This window comes from Trachypithecus francoisi, unplaced genomic scaffold, assembly GCF_009764315.1.
Source record: "Trachypithecus francoisi isolate TF-2019V2 unplaced genomic scaffold, Tfra_2.0 Lachesis_group11, whole genome shotgun sequence".
NCBI classification, from domain to species: Eukaryota; Metazoa; Chordata; class Mammalia; order Primates; family Cercopithecidae; genus Trachypithecus; species Trachypithecus francoisi.
In genome coordinates this window covers 78,954,158-78,975,262 of record NW_022681456.1, presented here as the reverse complement: position 1 = coordinate 78,975,262, position 21,105 = coordinate 78,954,158, and the positions used below count along the sequence as shown (strand labels likewise).

The 21,105-nt window shown below is 35.7% G+C and overlaps 1 protein-coding gene across 1 annotated transcript; it reads left to right on the top strand.

The window, feature by feature from the left end:
• The first annotated feature begins 6,242 nt into the window (after positions 1–6,242).
• LOC117091057 (olfactory receptor 6C3-like) lies at positions 6,243–7,176 on the top strand. Its single transcript, XM_033223534.1, is given in 2 exon segments — positions 6,243–6,763; positions 6,765–7,176. Coding segments are annotated over 2 exon segments (933 nt in total).
• Positions 7,177–21,105: the final 13,929 nt, after the last annotated feature.

Genomic DNA, 21,105 nt, shown 5'->3' with positions numbered 1-21,105 from the left:
ACCAGAGAATGAATAAAGATGATAATAACATTCCTATGTCAATAAGAAATATAAATCAGTTCTGTTCATACATTTGAATGTCTTAGATATGTGATCATGACAATGATGACAATGACAAAAAAAGATGAAGATGGTGATGAAAATGACGATACAATGATGGTCCTGGAGATGAAAGTCTTAACCATTAACCAATTACATCACCTGAAGAAAGTTATCTGAGATAATGGGGCCTGAGTTTTCTCAGAGATAAATGAATACATGAAAGGATATTTTCATACTGAAAATTAAGTGATACTATAATTTTGTTTTATGAAGATATAGTCTAGATTTTCAGAAAGTGGAGATGAGATTTGTATACAGAATAAGAATTAATGCCTAAGCATTAGGCAGTTTCAGAACTTCTGAAGAAAAATAAATCTCATTTAGTTGGGATCAAATCTCTCTCTCTCCCTTTCCCTCTGTGTCTCTCTCACACTGTCTTCCTCTTTCTCTTTCTCCTTATCTCTCCCCACACTGTTTTTATCCAGATGCATGAATATAATAAGATTAAAACTTGTGGGCAAATTGTTTCTCTGGAGGACATCAAAGGATTATCTTAATTCAGAAGCAAAATGCAAGAGTCCGAATTGCTGTATACTGTGGAGTAAAATGACCTTCCTTAAAATCATTTACTGTATATGTGGTTGGGAGTGAAAATGGAGAATTAAACCCAATCCCTCCCATTCAATTATTCTCACAATCCAGAAGTTTATTAAAATCTCTAATTTCTTTCTTGCAAATATCTTTGCCTCTTTACCTGTATTCTAGTCCCACTGTCACATTTATACACTAAGATTTAAAATTTATAAATAGTTGAAAGTAAAGGCCCCTCACCTGCTCACTGTTAATAAGACAGCCCATATTCCATATCATTTCCAGGAGTAATCTCCCTAAAAACAAGAGGTTAACATTATGATTTCATATTCATAATGTTTCTTCAGGTGATGTAATTGGTTAATGGTTAAGACTTTCATCTCCAGGACCATCATTGTATCTTCATTTTCATCACCATCTTCATCTTTTTTTGTCATTGTCATCATTGTCATGATCACATATCTAAGACATTCAAATGTATGAACAGAACTGATTTATATTTCTTTATTCATATTTATATTTCATATTTCATCTTAAATATACTTTCAATGACTTCTCTCTAGTTGGAAATGTCAATGAGATTGTAGTCTTTTAGTCTTTACTTGACATTTAACATGCACGTTATCTACAGTAACCTGGGGTGCTTTTTTTTTTTTTTTAGACGGAGTCTTGCTTTGTCACCCAGGCTGGAGTGCAGTGGTGTGATCTTGGCTCACTGCAACCTCCACCTCCCGGGTTCAAGCAATTCTCTGCCTCAGCCTCCTGAGTAGCTGGGATTACAGGTGCCCGCCACCACACCCAGCCAATTATTTTGTATTTTCAGTAGAGACGGGGTTTCACCATCTTGGCCATGCTGGTCGTGGACTCCTGACCTTGTGATCCATCCGCCTCAGTCTCCCAAAGTACTGGGATTACAGGTGTGACCCACTGTGCCCAGCCTCCTGGGGTGCATATTAAACATAGGCCACATTAACTCTATCCCAGAAATATTGACTTCAGAAGCAGTAAAAATGATAACTCAAAATTACATTTACAAAACTATCTAGGTCAAGCTTGTCCAACTCGCCGCCCATGGGCCATATGAGGCACAGGACAGCTTTGAATGTGTCCCAACATCAATTTGTAAACTTTCTTAGAACACCGTGAGATGTTTTTGCAATTACTTTGAACTTCATCAGCTATCATGAGTGTTAGTGTGTTTAATGTGTGGCCCAAGACAATTCTTCTTCCACTGTGGCCCAGGAAAGCCAAAACATTGGACACCCTGATCTGGGTGATTCTTGAAAATCAAACCTTTGAAAATTACTGATATGATAGATTTAAGTCCAAAATACTATCCTGGCAAACAGGGCCCTTTATGCTTTCACCCTTCAACCTCCCCAAACTTACTGTTGACTTTACTTTCATCAACACACAAAAATATTAGTTGTACCACATTCTTGAATTGTTCAAAAATTTAAGTGCTATCCTTTATTGAGTGGCAAATAGTTCTAATAGCATATATTTACTGAGCAATGAAGTATGGGGTACATTTCTCCCACTACATATGGAGAAACTAAGGCATAAAATGTGTGCATGATCTGCGTAGTGTTCCAGAGTTATAGAAAAAATTTTACTGAACCTAATTGAATATCCTGAAGCCATTTTCTAAGTGTGGTTATCAAATACCGCTGTGTTGTTTGCATATATTTATATCTCAGTCATCTTTCCTTATGCATATTTTTAGTCTTAGCATAATTATTACTTTCTCCTGAGAGGCCTCTCTTATCTCCAAAATTCCATGGAAGCCATCCTTTCTGTCCCGTAAGTGTTTTTGTAGACCTTTATTACAACACGAATTAGCTGCTGTATATCAATACAGTCATGTCCCACATAATAATATTTTGGTCAGTGACAGACTGCATGTACAATATGGCCCCATAATATTATACTACCTTATTTTTACCGTACCTTTTCTATATTTAGACATGTGTAGATGTATAAGCACTTACCATTGTGTTACAATTGCCTACAGCATTTACTACAGTAACATGCTGTAGAGGTTTGCAGCCTAGAAACAACGGACTACACTATATGGCATAGGTGTGTAGTAAGCTGTACCACCTACGTTCCTGTAAGTACACTTGGATGTTTGTACAACAGAATTGCCTAGCGATATGTTTCTCAGAAGTATCCTCATTGTTAAGTAATGTTTGATCGTATTTTGTTTATGTGTTTATGTTCTTTAAACACTGAAAGTTTCTTAAAGGTACTGATTGAACCGTTCACAATATCTGCAATAACATAGATTAAAATAAATACATGGTGAACTAGTTATCAAATTATATATTCCAAGTTACAAGGCATATTTTATTCGAAGTCATGGTTTCTGGAAACTGATACGCCATAAGGAGGTGTTATTTAAAAGTTGGATTAAAGAATTGAAGAAAGTTATTGTAGCAGTGTGAAACATTTCATGAGCAAGAATATAATGTAAGAGTGGAACTGAGCTATAAAGTTCTTCAAGAAACTATCCTGTGTGAGATAACTCTTAAGGTGGGAGAACATGATCAAATAAATGTACCAAACATGTTTTCCAGTTTTTCTACTTCATCAGTTATCAGTTATAGGATAGTCTCTTAAAGAACTTCATGGCTCAGTTCCACTCTAACTTTCTTCGATTTTTAAATCCAACTTAATCAACTTAATTAATTAATTAATTAATTTTTGAGACAGAGTCTCACGCTTGTCACCCAAGCTGGAGTGCAGTGGCGCCACCTGGGCTCAATGCAACCTCCGCCTCCCGAGTTCAAGCGATTCTCCTGCGTCAGCCTCCTATATTCTTTATAACACCATTGAAAATCCCTGAAGAAATATTACTTTCTATCCTTTCTACGTATAAGAATTCTATTTAGTCCCAGTTTGTATTATTTTTCTGTTATATTAAATGCGTCAGTCTACTTCATTATACTGATGCAACACTATATTAATAAAATAGATTTCAACACTTATTATTAGTAGTAACAATAAAATTCCCTAAATTTTAATCAATAATATTATTAAATTACATACAAGTATTTCTCTGGTATTCTATGCAACTAATACACAAAGATGACTCTGTTTAGATAACTTGAGAAGGAATGATATTCATTATATCTGTTTAACTAAAAAATAAAGAAAAAAATACAGAATATTTTCTGTAATAAAAATTGCATAACTGCACAAAGAAAAAAACTCTCTCTCTGAATGTGTTACTGTGACTGTTTATTGATGAATATATAGAACAATACCTGGTAGAACATACTATAAATGCTTAATACTGGTTTATTTGAAAACTTGAGGGAAAATGAAGGTTTGGTTGGAAACATAAGGTCCATTCCATGTATCATGATATACTGCTGTGACACTTGATTCTCATAACCTTAATCATAAATTAGTTTTAAAATTAAAAATGAAATGCTGAAGTTTTAAATACTTTTATGATTTTTATAATATTAAAATGTTTTATTTAGTCATTCATTCTGCTCAGTGCATATGGAGATGTATGAATGAATAAAGCATTGTTGGTACTACCCTCAAAGAGTGCTCCACTGTTGAGCAGTTCAGCTCTGGAATTAACCAGCCCTGAAGGAATGGAGAATAAATTATCTCCTGAGTGTAGACTCTGAGTGCCATGTGGGTATTAGGAATATTAAGCATAGCCAAAGGGAAAGCAGACTGATTGTATAAGCTGATTGGTACATTTTTATATTGTTACATTGCTTGGCTTTCCAAAATGGTATGTGATGACTCATTACTTCTTTTGAATGTATCTCTCCACGCATCCTTCCTTTCTTCACTCTAGTCTCTCAGGGATCTATATGGTGATCAGAGAAGGTAAAATAGTGTTATCTTGGTTTAGTATTCAATCTTTATCTTATTCAGAGAACTTTGAACAGTTTTATCTTCCAATTTCTTAAATATTCCCTGAAAATTTACTTAAAGTCTCAGAATTACAATAATAGTTTCTTGGAGTTCAGGCCAGAGCAACATTTACATTTGTATGCAAAGATAAAAGATAAATTTATTTTTACTAATAACAGAGGCTACTAAAAATCTTACATGTAATTCGGCCTATATTTTCTCAATGTGAGAGATTTTTACATAATAGAGACAAGGGTGAACTAAATGACAAAAAAAGTCTTCTGAAATGTATTATAAATGCATTATACTTCATATTTTTAAATAAAATAAGAAAAATCTATAATTATATTTATGACTAGCATAATTATACCTATCACAAAGTATTTTTCTTATTTGTCAATAAATAGACAAAGTTTTATCTTTTTTATCCAAAAGTTTATTTTGTTGCAATAAATACCAGGGATTCCCAAATTATCATTTTAACATCTTTACTACTATTAATTTTACATTTAATATGTTTCAGCATTGTTCAAATCACAGTAACAATCTCTGTCTTTTGATCTGCCAGTTTTGATGATATGCTAATGACCAAGTGTGTATTTTCTTGAAAGAAAAGAATGCTAATTAACAGAAAAATAAAACAAAAAGTAGGAAAAAATGCACAGTAACAGCTTTGATACTTATCACCCCCGAGTGACTCAGTTCATGCTACAGAAAGAAGGTAATACAACAAATATTCAGAACTCATATCACAGACAGAATGCCATTTGCTAAGGATAAGGAGAGAATAAGACAGGTAAAAGTTATATAGATTACATTTTAGAGATTTGTGGTTTCTATAAAGTAAATCCTACATAAAATTTATTCAATTATTTAGTCTTCAAAAAAGGAAGCCATGTGATTATATGGCATAAAAAAAACTCCCTTATGAGTTGCTTCTTGTCATCAGGCAAGTTTAAGATTAAAAAGATTAAGTTAATATAGTTTTTTTAAAAAGTCAAGTTTTAATTTAAATAACAAACAAGAAAATTATATACATGGGTCATCAGTATGTTGCAGAACTGTATTATTGAACTATATCTATGTGACAATCAATTTCTCTGGCTTGTGTTTTCTTTCCCATAAGTTAAAAACTTTACTCTTGTTTGCAACCACAGCAACTCTAGTCTTATATTTCTGTGACTGCAAACACATTTATTTTTGTTGATCATATTTAAAAGAATATAAGTTAAGGATAAAAATAATCATAGCTACTATTAAGCTCAGAAATTGTGATTAGGTAATAAATTTAGAACAATAAAATTTATGTTTGTAAATAACATTGGAATTCAAACTAAAATCAGATATTTCAGTCCTAAAAACACTGGAAACTGAAAAATCATATGTAAAACTAAAAAAGACATATATAATTTAAAAATATTGCTGTAGAAATCTGTAATTCAAAGATATATTGCACATGTGGAAGATTTTATTAGATGAAGAGGTTTTATATAAAGTCACCAATAAGAAGACTTCATATATGTAAATACATGTTTTCATTTTAATAGAGGCTATGTAGAATTTTTCTGCTTTAATAGGAATGAGTGGATATTGCAAAAATTACTACTTCATGTCACTGAAGCCAGTTATTACCAATATTTAAATTTTAATTCCTTTAAATTTCACTTATTCTTTTTGTGTGTTTTATTTTTCACCAACAGATCTTCTTGAAAGAAAAAAATCTCAGGATGAGAAACCACAAAACAATTACAGAGTTTGTACTCTTAGGCATATCAGACGGCCCAGAGCTTAAGATTGTAATTTTTATCTTTTTATTTATAACTTACATATTAAGTGTAACTGGTAATTTAACCTTCATCATCTTTGCCTTGATAGACTCTAGTCTAAAGATTCCTATATGTTACTTCCTCCGGAATTTCTCCTTCTTAGAAATTACATTCACCAGTGTTTCCATCCCCAAATTTTGGGGGGCAATTATTACTAAGGTCAAGACCATTTCCTATAACAACTGTTTAGCTCAATTATTTTTCTTCATCTTCCTGGGTGTGTCTGAATTTTTTCTTCTAGCTGCAATGTCTTATGATCGTCATATGGCCATCTGCAAGCCTCTCCACTACACCACCATCATGAACAAGAAAATTTGCACCCTGCTTGTCTTTAGTTCATGGCTGGGAGGATTTCTGACCATTTTTCCACCACTCACGCTTATCCTCAAATTAGATTTTTGTGCTTCCAATGTCAATGATCACTTGTGACTATTTCCCCATTTTACAACTCTCATGCTCAGACACGTGGCTTTTAGAGATGATTGGTTTTTACTTTGCCTTTGTTACTCTGCTGATTACCTTAGCATTAGTAATTCTGTCCTATGTGCTCATCATTTGCACTATTCTGAGAATCCCATCTGCCAATCAGAGGAAAAAGGCTTTCTCCACTTGCTCCTCTCATATGATCGTCATCTCCACCTCTTATGGAAGCTGCATATTCATGTATGTCAAGCCTTCAGCAAAAGAAAGAGCATCATTGACCAAAGGAGTAGCTATTCTCAACACTTCAGTTGCCCCCATGCTGAACCCTTTAATTTACACCCCAAAAAACCAGCAAGTAAAACAAGCTTTTAAAGATTTGGTTCACAAAGTAGTGTTTTATAGAAACAAATGAAAGTATGGGGGCAGAGCAAGATGGCCGAATAGGAAGAGCTGCAGTCTCCAACTCCCAGCACGAGTGACACAGAAGACCGGTGATTTCTGCGTTTTCAGCTGAGGTACTGGGGTCATCTCACTAGGGAGTGCCGGACAATCGGTGCTGGTCAGCTGCTGCAGCCTGACCAGCAAGAGCTGAAGCAGGGCGAGGCATCGCCTCACCTGGAAGCACAAGGGGGAAGGAAATCCGTTTTCCTAGCCAGGGGAACTGAGACACACAACACCTGGAAAATCGGGTAACTCCCACCCCAATACTGTGCTTTAAGGAAACAGGCACACCAGGAGAATATATCCCACACCTGGCCGGGAGGGTCCCACGCCCACAGAGCCTCCCTCACTGCTAACACAGCAGTCTGCCGCGATCTATCCGCAAGGCAGCAGCGAGGCTGGGGGAGGGGCGCCCGCCATTGCTGAGGCTTACGTAGGTAAACAAAGCCGCTGGGAAGCTCGAACTGGGTGGAGCTCACAGCAGCTCAAGGAAGCCTGCCTGTCTCTGTAGACTCCAGCTCTGGGGACAGCGCAAAGCTGAAGTCCAATAGGGGAAGCAGCGGGGGCCTGTGCAGACGCGAACGACTCTGTCTGACAGCTTTGGGGAGAGCCGTGGATCTCCCAACGCGGAGGTTGAGATCTGAGAACCGACAGACTGCCTGCGCAGGTGGGTCCCTGACCCCTGAGTAGCCTAGCTGGGAGACATCCCCCACTAGGGGCAATCTGACACCCCACACCTCACAGGGTGGAGTCACCCCTGAGAGGAAACTTCCAAAGGAAGAATGAGACAGGTACACTCGCTGTTCAGCAATATTCTATCTTTGGCAACCTCTGCTACTGATACCCAGGCAAACAGGGTCGGGAGTGGACCTCAAGCAATCTCCAACAGACCAACAGACAGTCCTTCTGACTGTCAGATGGAAAACTATCAAACAGGAAGGACACCTATACCAAAACTCCATCAGTACGTCACCATCATCAAAGACCAGAGACAGATAAAACCGCAAAGATGGGGAAGAAGCAGGGCAGAAAAGCTGGAAATTCAAAAAATAAGAGCACATCTCCCCCTGCAAAGGAGCGCAGCCCATCGCCAGCAACGGATCAAAGCTGGTCAGAGAATGACTTTGACGAGATGAGAGAAGAAGGCTTCAGTCCATCAAACTTTTCAGAGCTAAAGGAGGAATTACGTACACAGCACAAAGAAACTAAAAATCTTGAAAAACGGGTGGAAGAATTGACAGCTAGACTAATTAATGCAGAGAAGATCATAAACGAAATGACAGAGATGAAAACCATGACACAAGAAATACGTGACAAATGCACAAGCTTCAGTAACCGACTCGATCAACTGGAAGAAAGAGTATCAGCGATTGAGGATCAAATGAATGAAATGAAGCGAGAAGAGAAACCAAAAGAAAACAGAAGAAAAAGAAATGAACAAAGCCTGCAAGAAGTATGGGATTATGTAAAAAGACCAAATCTACGTCTGATTGGGGCGCCTGAAAGTGAGGGGGAAAATGGAACCAAGTTGGAAAACACTCTTCAGGATATCATCCAGGAGAACTTCCCCAACCTAGTAGGGCAGGCCAACATTGAAATTCAGGAAATACAGAGAACGCCACAAAGATACTCCTCCAGAAGAGCAACTCCAAGACACATAATTGCCAGATTCACCAAAGTTGAAATGAAGGAAAAAATCTTAAGGGCAGCCAGAGAGAAAGGTCGGATTACCCACAAAGGGAAGCCCATCAGAATAACAGCAGATCTCTCGGCAGAAACTCTACAAGCCAGAAGAGAGTGGGGGCCAATATTCAACGTTCTTAAAGAAAAGAATTTTCAACCAGAATTTCATATCCAGCCAAACGAAGTTTCATCAGTGAAGGAGAAATAAAATCCTTTACAGATAAGCAAATGCTTAGAGATTTTGTCACCACCAGGCCTGCCTTACAAGAGACCCTGAAGGAAGTCCTAAACATGGAAAGGAACGACTGGTACCAGCCATTGCAAAAACATGCCAAAATGTAAAGACCATCGAGGCTTGGAAGAAACTGCATCAACTAACGAGCAAAATAACCGGTTAATATTATAATGACAGGACCAAGTTCACACATAACAATATTAACCTTAAATGTAAATGGACTAAATGCTCCAATTAAAAGACACAGACTGGCAAACTGGATAAAGAGTCAAGACCCATCAGTCTGCTGTATTCAGGAGACCCATCTCACATGCAGAGACATACATAGGCTCAAAATAAAGGGATGGAGGAAGATCTACCAAGCAAATGGAGAACAAAAAAAAGCAGGGGTTGCAATCCTAGTCTCTGATAAAACAGACTTTAAACCCTCAAAGATCAAAAGAGACAAAGAAGGCCATTACATAATGGTAAAGGGATCAATTCAACAGGAAGAGCTAACTCTCCTAAATATATATGCACCCAATACAGGAGCACCCAGATTCATAAAGCAAGTCCTTAGAGACTTACAAAGAGACTTAGACTCCCATACAATAATAATGGGAGACTTCAACACACCACTGTCAACATTAGACAGATCAATGAGACAGAAAGTTAACAAGGATATCCAGGAATTGAACTCATCTCTGCACCAAGCAGACCTAATAGACATCTATAGAACTCTCCACCCCAAATCAACAGAATATACATTCTTCTCAGCACCACATCGCACTTATTCCAAAATTGACCACATAATTGGAAGTAAAGCACTCCTTAGAAAATGTAAAAGAACAGAAATTATAACAAACTGTCTCTCAGACCACAGTGCAATCAAACTAGAACTCAGGACTAAGAAACTCAATCAAAACCACTCAACTACATGGAAACTGAACAACCTGCTCCTGAATGACTACCGGGTACATAACGAAATGAAAGCAGAAATAAAGATGTTCTTTGAAACCAATGAGAACAAAGACATAACATACCAGAATCTCTGGGACACATTTAAAGCAGTGTGTAGAGGGAAATTTATAGCACTAAATGCCCACAAGAGAAAGCAGGAGAGATCTAAAATTGACACTCTAACATCACAATTAAAAGAACTAGAGAGGCAAGAGCAAACACATTCAAAAGCTAGCAGAAGGCAAGAAATAACTAAGATCAGAGCAGAACTGAAGGAGATAGAGACACAAAACTCTCCAAAAAATCAATGAATCCAGGAGTTGGTTTTTTGAAAAAGATCAACAAAATTGACAGACCGCTAGCAAGACTAATAAAGAAGAAAAGAGAGAGGAATCAAATAGATGCAATAAAAAATGATAAAGGGGATATCACCACTGACCCCACAGAAATACAAACTACCATCAGAGAATACTATAAATGCCTCTACGCAAATCAACTAGAAAATCTAGAAGAAATGGATAATTTCCTGGACACTTACACTCTTCCAAGACTAAACCAGGAAGAAGTTGAATCCCTGAATAGACCAATAGCAGGCTCTGAAATCGAGGCAACAATTAATAGCCTACCCACCAAAAAAAGTCCAGGACCAGATGGATTCACAGCTGAATTCTACCAGAGGTACAAGGAGGAGCTGGTACCATTCCTTCTGAAACTATTCCAATCAATAGAAAAAGAGGGAATCCTCCCTAACTCATTTTATGAGGCCAACATCATCCTGATACCAAAGCCTGGCAGAGACACAACAGAAAAAGAGAATTTTAGGCCAATATCCCTGATGAACATCGATGCAAAAATTCTCAATAAAATACTGGCAAACCGGCTTCAGCAGCACATCAAAAAGCTTATCCACCATGATCAAGTGGGCTTCATCCCTGGGATGCAAGGCTGGTTCAACATTCGCAAATCAATAAACGTAATCCAGCATATAAACAGAACCAAAGACAAGAACCACATGATTATCTCAATAGATGCAGAAAAGGCTTTTGACAAAATTCAACAGCCCTTTATGCTAAAAACGCTCAATAAATTCGGTATTGATGGAACATACCTCAAAATAATAAGAGCTATTTATGACAAGCCCACAGCTAATATCATACTGAATGGGCAAACCTGGAAAAATTCCCTTTGAAAACTGGCACAAGACAGGGATGCCCTCTCTCACCACTCCTATTCAACATAGTGTTGGAAGTTCTGCCTAGGGCAATCAGGCAAGAGAAAGAAAGTATACAAGAGTATCCAGTTAGGAAAAGAAGAAGTCAAATTGTCCCTGTTTGCAGATGACATGATTGTATATTTAGAAAACCCCATCGTCTCAGCCCAAAATCTCCTTAAGCTGATAAGCAACTTCAGCAAAGTCTCAGGATACAAAATTAATGTGCAAAAATCACAAGCATTCTTATACACCAGTAACAGACAAGCAGAGAGCCAAATCAGGAATCAACTTCCATTCACAATTGCTTCAAAGAGAATAAAATACCTAGGAATCCAGCTTACAAGGGATGTAAAGGACCTCTTCAAGGAGAACTACAAACCACTGCTCAGTGAAATCAAAGAGGACACAAACAAATGGAAGAACATACCATGCTCATGGATAGGAAGAATCAATATCGTGAAAATGGCCATACTGCCCAAGGTGATTTATAGATTCAATGCCATCCCCATCAAGCTACCAATGACTTTCTTCACAGAATTGGAAAAAACTGCTTTAAAGTTCATATGGAACCAAAAAAGAGCCCGCATTGCCAAGACAATCCTAAGTCAAAAGGACAAAGCTGGAGGCGTCACGCTACCTGACTTCAAACTATACTACAAGGCTACAGTAACCAAAACAGCATGGTACTGGTACCAAAACAGAGATATAGACCAATGGAACAGAACAGAGTCCTCAGAAATAATACCACACATCTACAGCCATCTGATCTTTGACAAACCTGAGAGAAACAAGAAATGGGGAAAAGATTCCCTATTTAATAAATGGTGCTGGGAAAATTGGCTAGCCATAAGTAGAAAGCTGAAACTGGATCCTTTCCTTACCCCTTATACGAAGATTAATTCAAGATGGATTAGAGACTTAAATGTTAGACCTAATACCATAAAAACCCTAGAAGAAAACCTAGGTAGTACCATTCAGGACATAGGCATGGGCAAGGACTTCATGTCTAAAACACCAAAAGCAATGGCAGCAAAAGCCAAAATTGACACATGGGATCTCATTAAACTAAAGAGCTTTTGCACAGCAAAAGAAACTACCATCAGAGTGAACAGGCAACCTACAGAATGGGAGAAAATTTTTGCAACCTACTCATCTGACAAAGGGCTAATATCCAGAATCTACAAAGAACTCAAACAAATATACAAGAAAAAAACAAACAACCCCATCAAAAAGTGGGGAAACGATATGAACAGACATTTCTCAAAGGAAGACATCCATACAGCCAACAGACACATGAAAAAATGCTCATCATCACTGGCCATCAGAGAAATGCAAATCAAAACCACAATGAGATACCATCTCACACCAGTTAGAATGGCAATCATTAAGAAGTCAGGAAACAACAGGTGTTGGAGAGGATGTGGAGAAATAGGAACACTTTTACACTGTTGGTGGGATTGTAAACTAGTTCAACCATTATGGAAAACAGTATGGCGATTCCTCAAGGATCTAGAACTAGATGTACCATATGACCCAGCCATCCCACTACTGGGTATATACCCAAAGGATTATAAATTATTCTACTACAAAGACACATGCACATGTATGTTTATTGCGGCACTATTCACAATAGCAAAGACTTGGAATCAACCCAAATGTCCATCTGTGACAGACTGGATTAAGAAAATGTGGCACATATACACCATGGAATACTATGCAGCCATCAAAAAGGATGAGTTTGCGTCCTTTGTAGGGACATGGATGCAGCTGGAAACCATCATTCTTAGCAAACTATCACAAGAAGAGAAAACCAAACACCGCATGTTCTCACTCATAGGTGGGAACTGAACAATGAGATCACTTGGACTCGGGAAGGGGAACATCACACACTGGGGCCTATCATGGGGAGGGGGGAGGAGGGAGGGATTGCACTGGAGAGTTATACATGATATAAATGATGAATTGATGGGTGCTGACGAGTTGATGGGTGCAGCACACCAACATGGCATAAGTATACATATGTAACAAACCTGCACGTTATGCACATGTACCCTAGAACTTAAAGTATAATTAAAAAAAAAAAAAGAAAAAGAAAGTATGTACTAACACGAATGAATGTCATCATAAAGATTCAATGAAGGAAAAATGAAGTTTTAACTTGTCCACTATCCTCCTATACCCATATCACAACTACCAGAAATGCTGAGTTCATTTGCTTCTGTTTTCTTTTTAACTTGAAAGTGAGTGTGTTGTGTCTTCCTTTAAAACTATCTATCAGTTCCACGTAACCATTGATTTCCAATTTTAGTTAAAAAGCCAGTGGCTATTGAACATAAATCACCTCGTTGATTATTCCGAACAATAAAAATGATTTATACCATAGTGACTTAAATAAGTAAACACTTTTAATCAACTTACTCTTAAAATTTCTCTTCTTGGTTACTAATATAACAATTTTTTTCAAATGTTCTCTATATATGATATATGAAATGATATACGAAATAAATTACTATCTGCAACAAACTATTTTTGCAAGCAGTTTCCATCCAATTCTTCCCATTCGTCTAATGGACTTGAGTATTTATTTTCCTACTCACAAGTAATTTGAGGTTCATAATATACTCTATTTTCTAGTTATGCTGAAGGTACACACTATGTCTAATTTATATGTTCTCCTTATTCATTGTGTTTTTGTTTTTGAAAATGTATAAAAAGATAAATATTTAGGCAGCCATCATTGCTCTTGGGCATGCTGAGAGTCTGATATAAACTTCCTAAATAATAACAGCTCCTCTATAGAGAGTACTTATTCTGTTCCATATGCTGGGGTAGGTATGTTCCATCTCATATCTCATTTAATCTTTATAGCTACATGCAAAATAGACATGGTTATCTGCTTTGTATAAATGTGCAAATCGATACTCAGAAAAGTTGTGTAATTTGCCTAAGATAACTGAGTTACAGTACACAATATAATAGTATATTTTTAAAAACAAACCAAAAAACTGGTCTTTGCTCTATTTTTACACATAGTGGAAACTGCAAGGACTTGCAAATTTTGCATAGCTTTTACTAAGAATCTGCACAATTTTGTTGTGTTGTTCAGTTACACTATCTCATTTGGGCATGATTATACTATTATAGTCTAGACAGACATTAACTCCTAAAAATATATTTGGTATATAAATTGCAACATTAATCAATCAAAACAAGAAACTCTTCAACTGCCATTGCTGGTGAGCAACATAGTGAGCAGAGAAAAGGTGAGCACTATTACAGTAGCAAAAGTTACTAGAAGGCAGATTAAAAATAATGGGGGTAATGAAGTATGTAGTACAATGTAATAATTTCCCAGTTTTACAAATGGCATAGAGTATTGAGTAGAGATCTGCATTAAGAATTAAGATATTTGATTGCTATCTCTATATGCCATATAATGTCAAGGGAAAAAAATCTTCACACTTAGTATTGTTTGTTTGTTGTTATTTTCTTTTCTGTCTCATTGGACACTGTCCCCCAAGCTTCCCTTTCCAATTTAAATACTAATGTGTATTATGTTTTATATTCCTTAGTGTTTCGTGTACATTTCTCTTCTGGCAATTTTGATTCACTGAATTAGTCCCCTTGAGCCAGTGGCAGACAGACTAGATAAAACATTAAGTACCTCGTGGCATCTAATATCTATGTAGAAATCATGTCAGACAGTTCTAAAACACTTTCAGATACTTTCTCTATTTTGTATCTTTGCTCCTTTCTCACTCTCTACTATCAAAGAAACATATCCCCTCTGGATAAAATGGGAAAATTAAGGCAAAAACACTGAAAATAGGAAGAAAATTTGTTCAATGAGAAAGTGAATGTTTTCAGAAATCCTGGTTTTACTGGATAGCAATGGCATCTGCTAATATTTTTACTATTCCAGCCATTCTGGATGTTAGTAAAACTATATGAAAATCAGAGGTAAGTAAAACCTATGGAAGGCAATGGAAATCTCTCAAATCATAGCATTGAATCATTACTTAACAGCTCAACTTTTAATCAATGTAAATAGGTGTTATACTTTGAAACCTGACATATTAAAGTTTATAAAAAGGATTAGCATGTCCTAGTATACCAGCTTATTCATTCTCTAATAATTAAAAGCAGGAAATTACTATCTCTGTCTGTGTTTTTAATCAAATACAGCTATACAGTACTGTGCTTAAGACAACAGGCTAAGTAGTCTGAGACTATACTTAATGTTTGCTAGCTATATGAATTAAGTTATATAATTTCTCTGAGCCTCAGCTCTTCATTTGGGAATAAGGATAAAAACTTCAGAAGTATGTTATAAAGGCTAAGTGAGATAAAGAGAAAAGGTCCCTAGTTCTGAATAGACAATGCCTTTAATAAATCAAAACTACAATGAATATTTTCCCAAATTAATTTCCAATAAACAAAAAATAAATAATGTAACTATTCCTAGAGCCTACTAAATGCTGCATGATTTATGGAACACTTATTTATAGTATTTCAATTAATTCTCAAAAACATCCTTGAAGTTTCAACTCTGTTTTAAACAGAGAAAACTGAAGTTTAAAGACATTAAGTAACTCACCCAAAGTCACAAATCCATTAAACGTCTCATTCATATCTCTCTAATGTTAAAGCTCATACACTTTCTGTGATAATAAATTGGCCTTATAGGTCATAAATGAAAAATTAATAGTGTGCTAATTCCACAATTTTCTGTTAATTTATGTCCTTTTCCTATCTTGTTTAAATTATAAATGGCTAGCTAATGAACTGAAGGAATGAGGTTTTGAGTATTTATTTTCCAGAAAACTTTACAGAAATGAATGTCACTATTTATGAAAGTAAGTGTGATTTGGTTATACCTCTTTTCCCTTGATTTGTTTCTATGCACACTTGTATGAAGGTTGAGAATTAAACCTGCCCATCATTCTTGAAAGGAAGAAATAAAATTATTCATATTTCTCCAGGGAAATAGTCATCTAAAACTATAATAAAAACAGTCAAAAATAGGTTTAGTAAAATAATTCTTTCAACCACTCAGTGACTTTTCTCGAAGAGCCACTATTTCATTCAGGCCTACAGAATTTCTCAAAGTAATCCTTGTGCCATGGCCCACAGCCTAGAGTAACTGAGCAGTACCGAAGTGTATTTTAGCATAATTACAAAACTGAGCTATATATTGCCCACAACATTTAGCTAAATAATTTTCTTCTTCATTAGTATATTAACTTAAGCTCTAAATAAATCTTTAAATTTATAAAGTTGAAAAAAACACCAGGGTGATATGAGTAATATAGGTTTTGAAGATACGCTCTGCAAAATTTTTTCAGTGATCTCTATTAAGGTAAAAAAGAAATAACTGAATAAACACAGAAAAATTTAAAAACTAGGTTTTCAAAGTATTTGCATTGCTAAGGGAGGTCTCAACTCAGTGTAATTTAAAACCTTATTAAACAATACACACACAGAGAGAGAGAAAGAGAGAGAGTAATAAAATGGAACCAGTCAGTCCCTTATCTCAGTCTCTTAAAAGCACATCCCTAGATTCTTCAAACTGATTTACTCTCCAATAGTCCCTTTCTTAACAGGCATATCAAATAATTACCAATATTTAACCTAGTTTATTTAAAAGGTCATCGTTAATATTTACTTGATGGCAGAGCAAGATATAGGGTTGTTTTTAGAAAGCTCTGAAGATGCTTTGTAGTCATTTTATTTAGCAAATATTAAGCATCACCCTTAATTTTCATTTTAAATGGCTCAAAGGATTTGTTGCAGGAATCTTTAGAAACAAGTAAGCAATTTGTTGAAATGGTGGAAGGAAGTGAAAACTTAATAAACTAAGCCATATTCTTCCAGGAGAAAATACGGATTTGTATTCAGATATAAAAATCCTAGATAATGAATTAAATGCTTGGAGCTATTCCTCATTATCTGTATGAATACGTCCTGAGATCTTTTAATTCCCTAGGAATTGATTGCAACTTGTTAAACATTGAGGTTCAACCCTCTCAAAGGACTATGGATACTGATAATTTTTATCAAGCTTGTTTTATATTGGCAAATGAATATAATTCCTTAAACTTTCATAAACATTTCTACATAAAAGCATGATATACCACATCCAGTTCTTGTTATTGGATCACATACTACTAGAGCTTCTTTAAGCCTGTTTCCCTTGTCTTTGAAGACCAGCTATAGAAGTGTCTATTTTTTTGTGAAGTCTCTCATGAACCCTTCAAATAACGACTTACACCTTCCATCATAGCTTTTCCTATGTTCCCTCACAGCTTTCATCTGAAGCAAAAGAAGGAGTCATGGTATTGTTATTGAGTAAAGTGTTAAAAAATAGCAGGGAATTTAAGAGGAAAACAGATACACAAAAAAGTTGAAATAAGGTGAATAATACAGTGTAATAGACCAGTAATAATATGATATATATATTTTTAAAACTTGAGTCTCTCATGTCAGTAAGTTGTTGAATAAAATTGAATCTTCAGATTGAATCCAAATCTTGTATATTTGAAATGAATGTATTTTGTGACTTCAAAGTATTAAGAAAAACTCGTGCTTTTAATGAAAAATAAACCCTGATGAAATAAGAGTGATGTTGCTGGAGCTGGAGTGAAGTGAGTTGAAAGGATGAATTGTAAAAAAATTTAAAGACGGTAATTCGAAAATAATGTTTCTTGAAGTTTTCTTTAAACTTATGTATCAATGAAATGTGATTCCCTTTACATATCTTTTGTTTTAAATTTAGTCAATATGGTGAACTTGATCCAAATATGTAAACACATCTCACAAGGTAAGACATGTAAGAAAATACATCTTGTGAAACAAAGATAAAAAACTAAGTAAAATCCAGGCTAGAATATCAGCATAAAATAGCAAACTGCACTGATGGCAGCATGTGATTCAATAACAAACTCAACTTTAATTAATTAATTAAGTAGATGAGTGTTTCCTTTAAAACTACCATAACTATACTAAATACTGGATTATGCTGAAATAGCTTTGAAGATAAAATCCTGTTCTAACTCTCAAGAATGCACAGAATAACAGAGGAGTTAACAGGAGATTTCAGCCTATTGTAAGTGTGATGAGTTAGGAAGAATGAGAATAAGATTCTCATGCAATGTGCACAGTGGGTATTAAACCTAGTGTTGTAGAAATAAGGACAGAGGTAATTTGGGATGTCATTACAATGTATTACCCACAATGCTTATATATATAGATATACACACACACACATAAATATGCACATTCATATATGTATATATGATACATATGCACATATAATTTACTGCAAGTTTCAAGCACTTTTAGAAGGGTTATTACTAATGAAGAGCAGAGAAAATAACTGGCTATGAGTAGCAATGTTGATAAGCTATGAACATCACAGTGATCAAATCCTGGTTGAAGATAAGAGAAGTGGAGTGCGTGTGTGTGTGTGGTGGTGGTGGTGGTTATGAGGTGGAAGAGGCAGATACACCATGGTGGGAGAGTTCAGTGCTATGTAGACAAGGAAGAGCAAAGATTTATTTGCCTAGAATGCCTGACAGGTACTATGAAACCTGGTGACTTTTTTCCTATTGCTTTGTTGTTATTGTTCTCATGTGACTCTCTTGGTGCCAAATATAATTATTACTACTTATTTAAGACATAACATTTTGGACAGGACACCATCCGATTCCCAAAGATTTTCAGCTCAATGGTTAGGAAATACTTTCTCCAGAGAACAAAGCCTCATACAGCTTTCACTAAATGCTTTAGCTTTCACTAAATTTCACTAAATGAATATATTATATATATTTATTAATATAATACATTATATTTATTTATATAAATATATGAAAATATAAATATAGATTATATAAATATACATATTTATAAAGCATTTAGAAAGGTCATAAGCTAATATATATTAAGTTATATAAAAGTCATTAAGTTAATATACATATTAACTTAATGCTCACAACAGCTCTATGAGATGCACTTGTATACAGTGGAAGAAACTACAGGTGAGGCTACTGAGACACAGGAGTGTTAAGTGATTTTCAGATGTAGTAAACAGATTGGATTCAAAACTAGATAACCTCACTCTTTTCTATGGAAATGTTAATGACAATATCATTTGTACTTTATTTTCAAAAAGAAATAATTAAAAATTGCTATTTCAACGTATGAATAAATAATTAAACAAATCTTGGAGAATACTTATGTATCATCTTTTTAACTGAGGGCATCCTTCTCAAATTAATAATATTTTATTATTTACTTATTTATTTCAACTAGGAAGCAAAATGGCTTCTATAGGAATAAAAGTCATAAAATGACACATAGGTAGGCTGAAATATCATGAAATATTGCAAGATATTCACATGCAATAAACTTCAATTTTGGGCTCTTCCAGTTTACGTTATTCTATATTTTTTCCTCTCCTGTATTCCAGACATCTGAAATTGTTCATGGCAATGGCTTAAGTATTTCCTTCCGGCTTTCAATAACATGGACATGGGAGTTGGAAAATCTGAATATTCACGGAAGTTGATCAATGGCATTAAGGTTAAATAAAATATGGAGACAAATCTCTAAAATTTAAAACATCTTAGATGGTAACCAAAACCTTCAACTCAAGGCATACACACAGACCAGGTGGTTTTTCATTATGTCCAAAGAACGAAGAGAAGGTTAGAAGCTGTATAAAAAAGAAATGTTACTTATTGCTCTTCAAGAAAGTTCATTGACACTGGTAAGGTTTAGGGGAGCTGCCAAGTTTTGATTGGTAAGTTAAGGCAATGAGTAAAACTACCCATAGGATCACAGCAGGTAATTTCAGCAGCTATTAGATAACACTGATTTCAGGTTACAGCAGGCAATTTCAGCAGTCAGGCTTACACAGAACTACCTTCTTAGAGCAATGCCATGTTCCCTCTGTGCTTCTTACCCCCTGGCATCTTAAACCTGTGTTGGTTGAGTATGACAAAAATGACCCAACCCAATCCATGCAATCAAATTTCACAATGGCTAAGGACAAAGAACTCACTTAAAAAAAAAAACTAGGCCAGGCACAGTGACTCATGCCTGTAATCCCAGCACTTTGGGAGGCCGAGGCAGGCAGATCACCTGAGGTCAGGAGTTCGAGACCAGCATGGCCAACATGGCAAAACCTAGTCTCTACTAAAAATACAAAAATTAGCAGGGCGTGGTGGCACATGCCTGTAATCTCAGCTACTTAGGAGGCTGAAGAAGGAGAATCGCTTGAACCCAGGAGGCAAAGGTTGCAGTGAGCCAAGACCGCACCAGTGCACTCCAACCTGGGTGACAGAGTGAGACTCCACCTCAAAAACAACAACAACAACAAACAAAACAAAACAAAAGCAAAACAAACAAACAAAAAACCTCAAGTATCTTCTCCATATTGAGAATTATCAGAGTAATCAAACTTTTACATAACTTGGAAACTTGTATAGCGATTGGTACAAGGATACAAAGGTGGTTCTGATTACAGAGGAAACTTGTAGGCATGTCTCTGAAAGATAACAGGTATTAAGTGGAGTCAGCAAAGTTTGGTTTCAAATTCCTCCCCTACCATTTCCAACTGTGATACCAAACTTTTATTTTTAACCTGTCTTATGTGAAGAGTTTTCACCTGTAAAAGAGTGGAAATTAAAGGACCACTGTTATTATCGGGTAGTGTTAAATTTCCCCTTGAAGTAGAAATGGCATACTATGTCAACCAAACTCCAGCTCCATATTTGGATATTTGTTAATCCATAACTCTTCAAGTGTGTTATTTGTGCTTTCTCTTATAG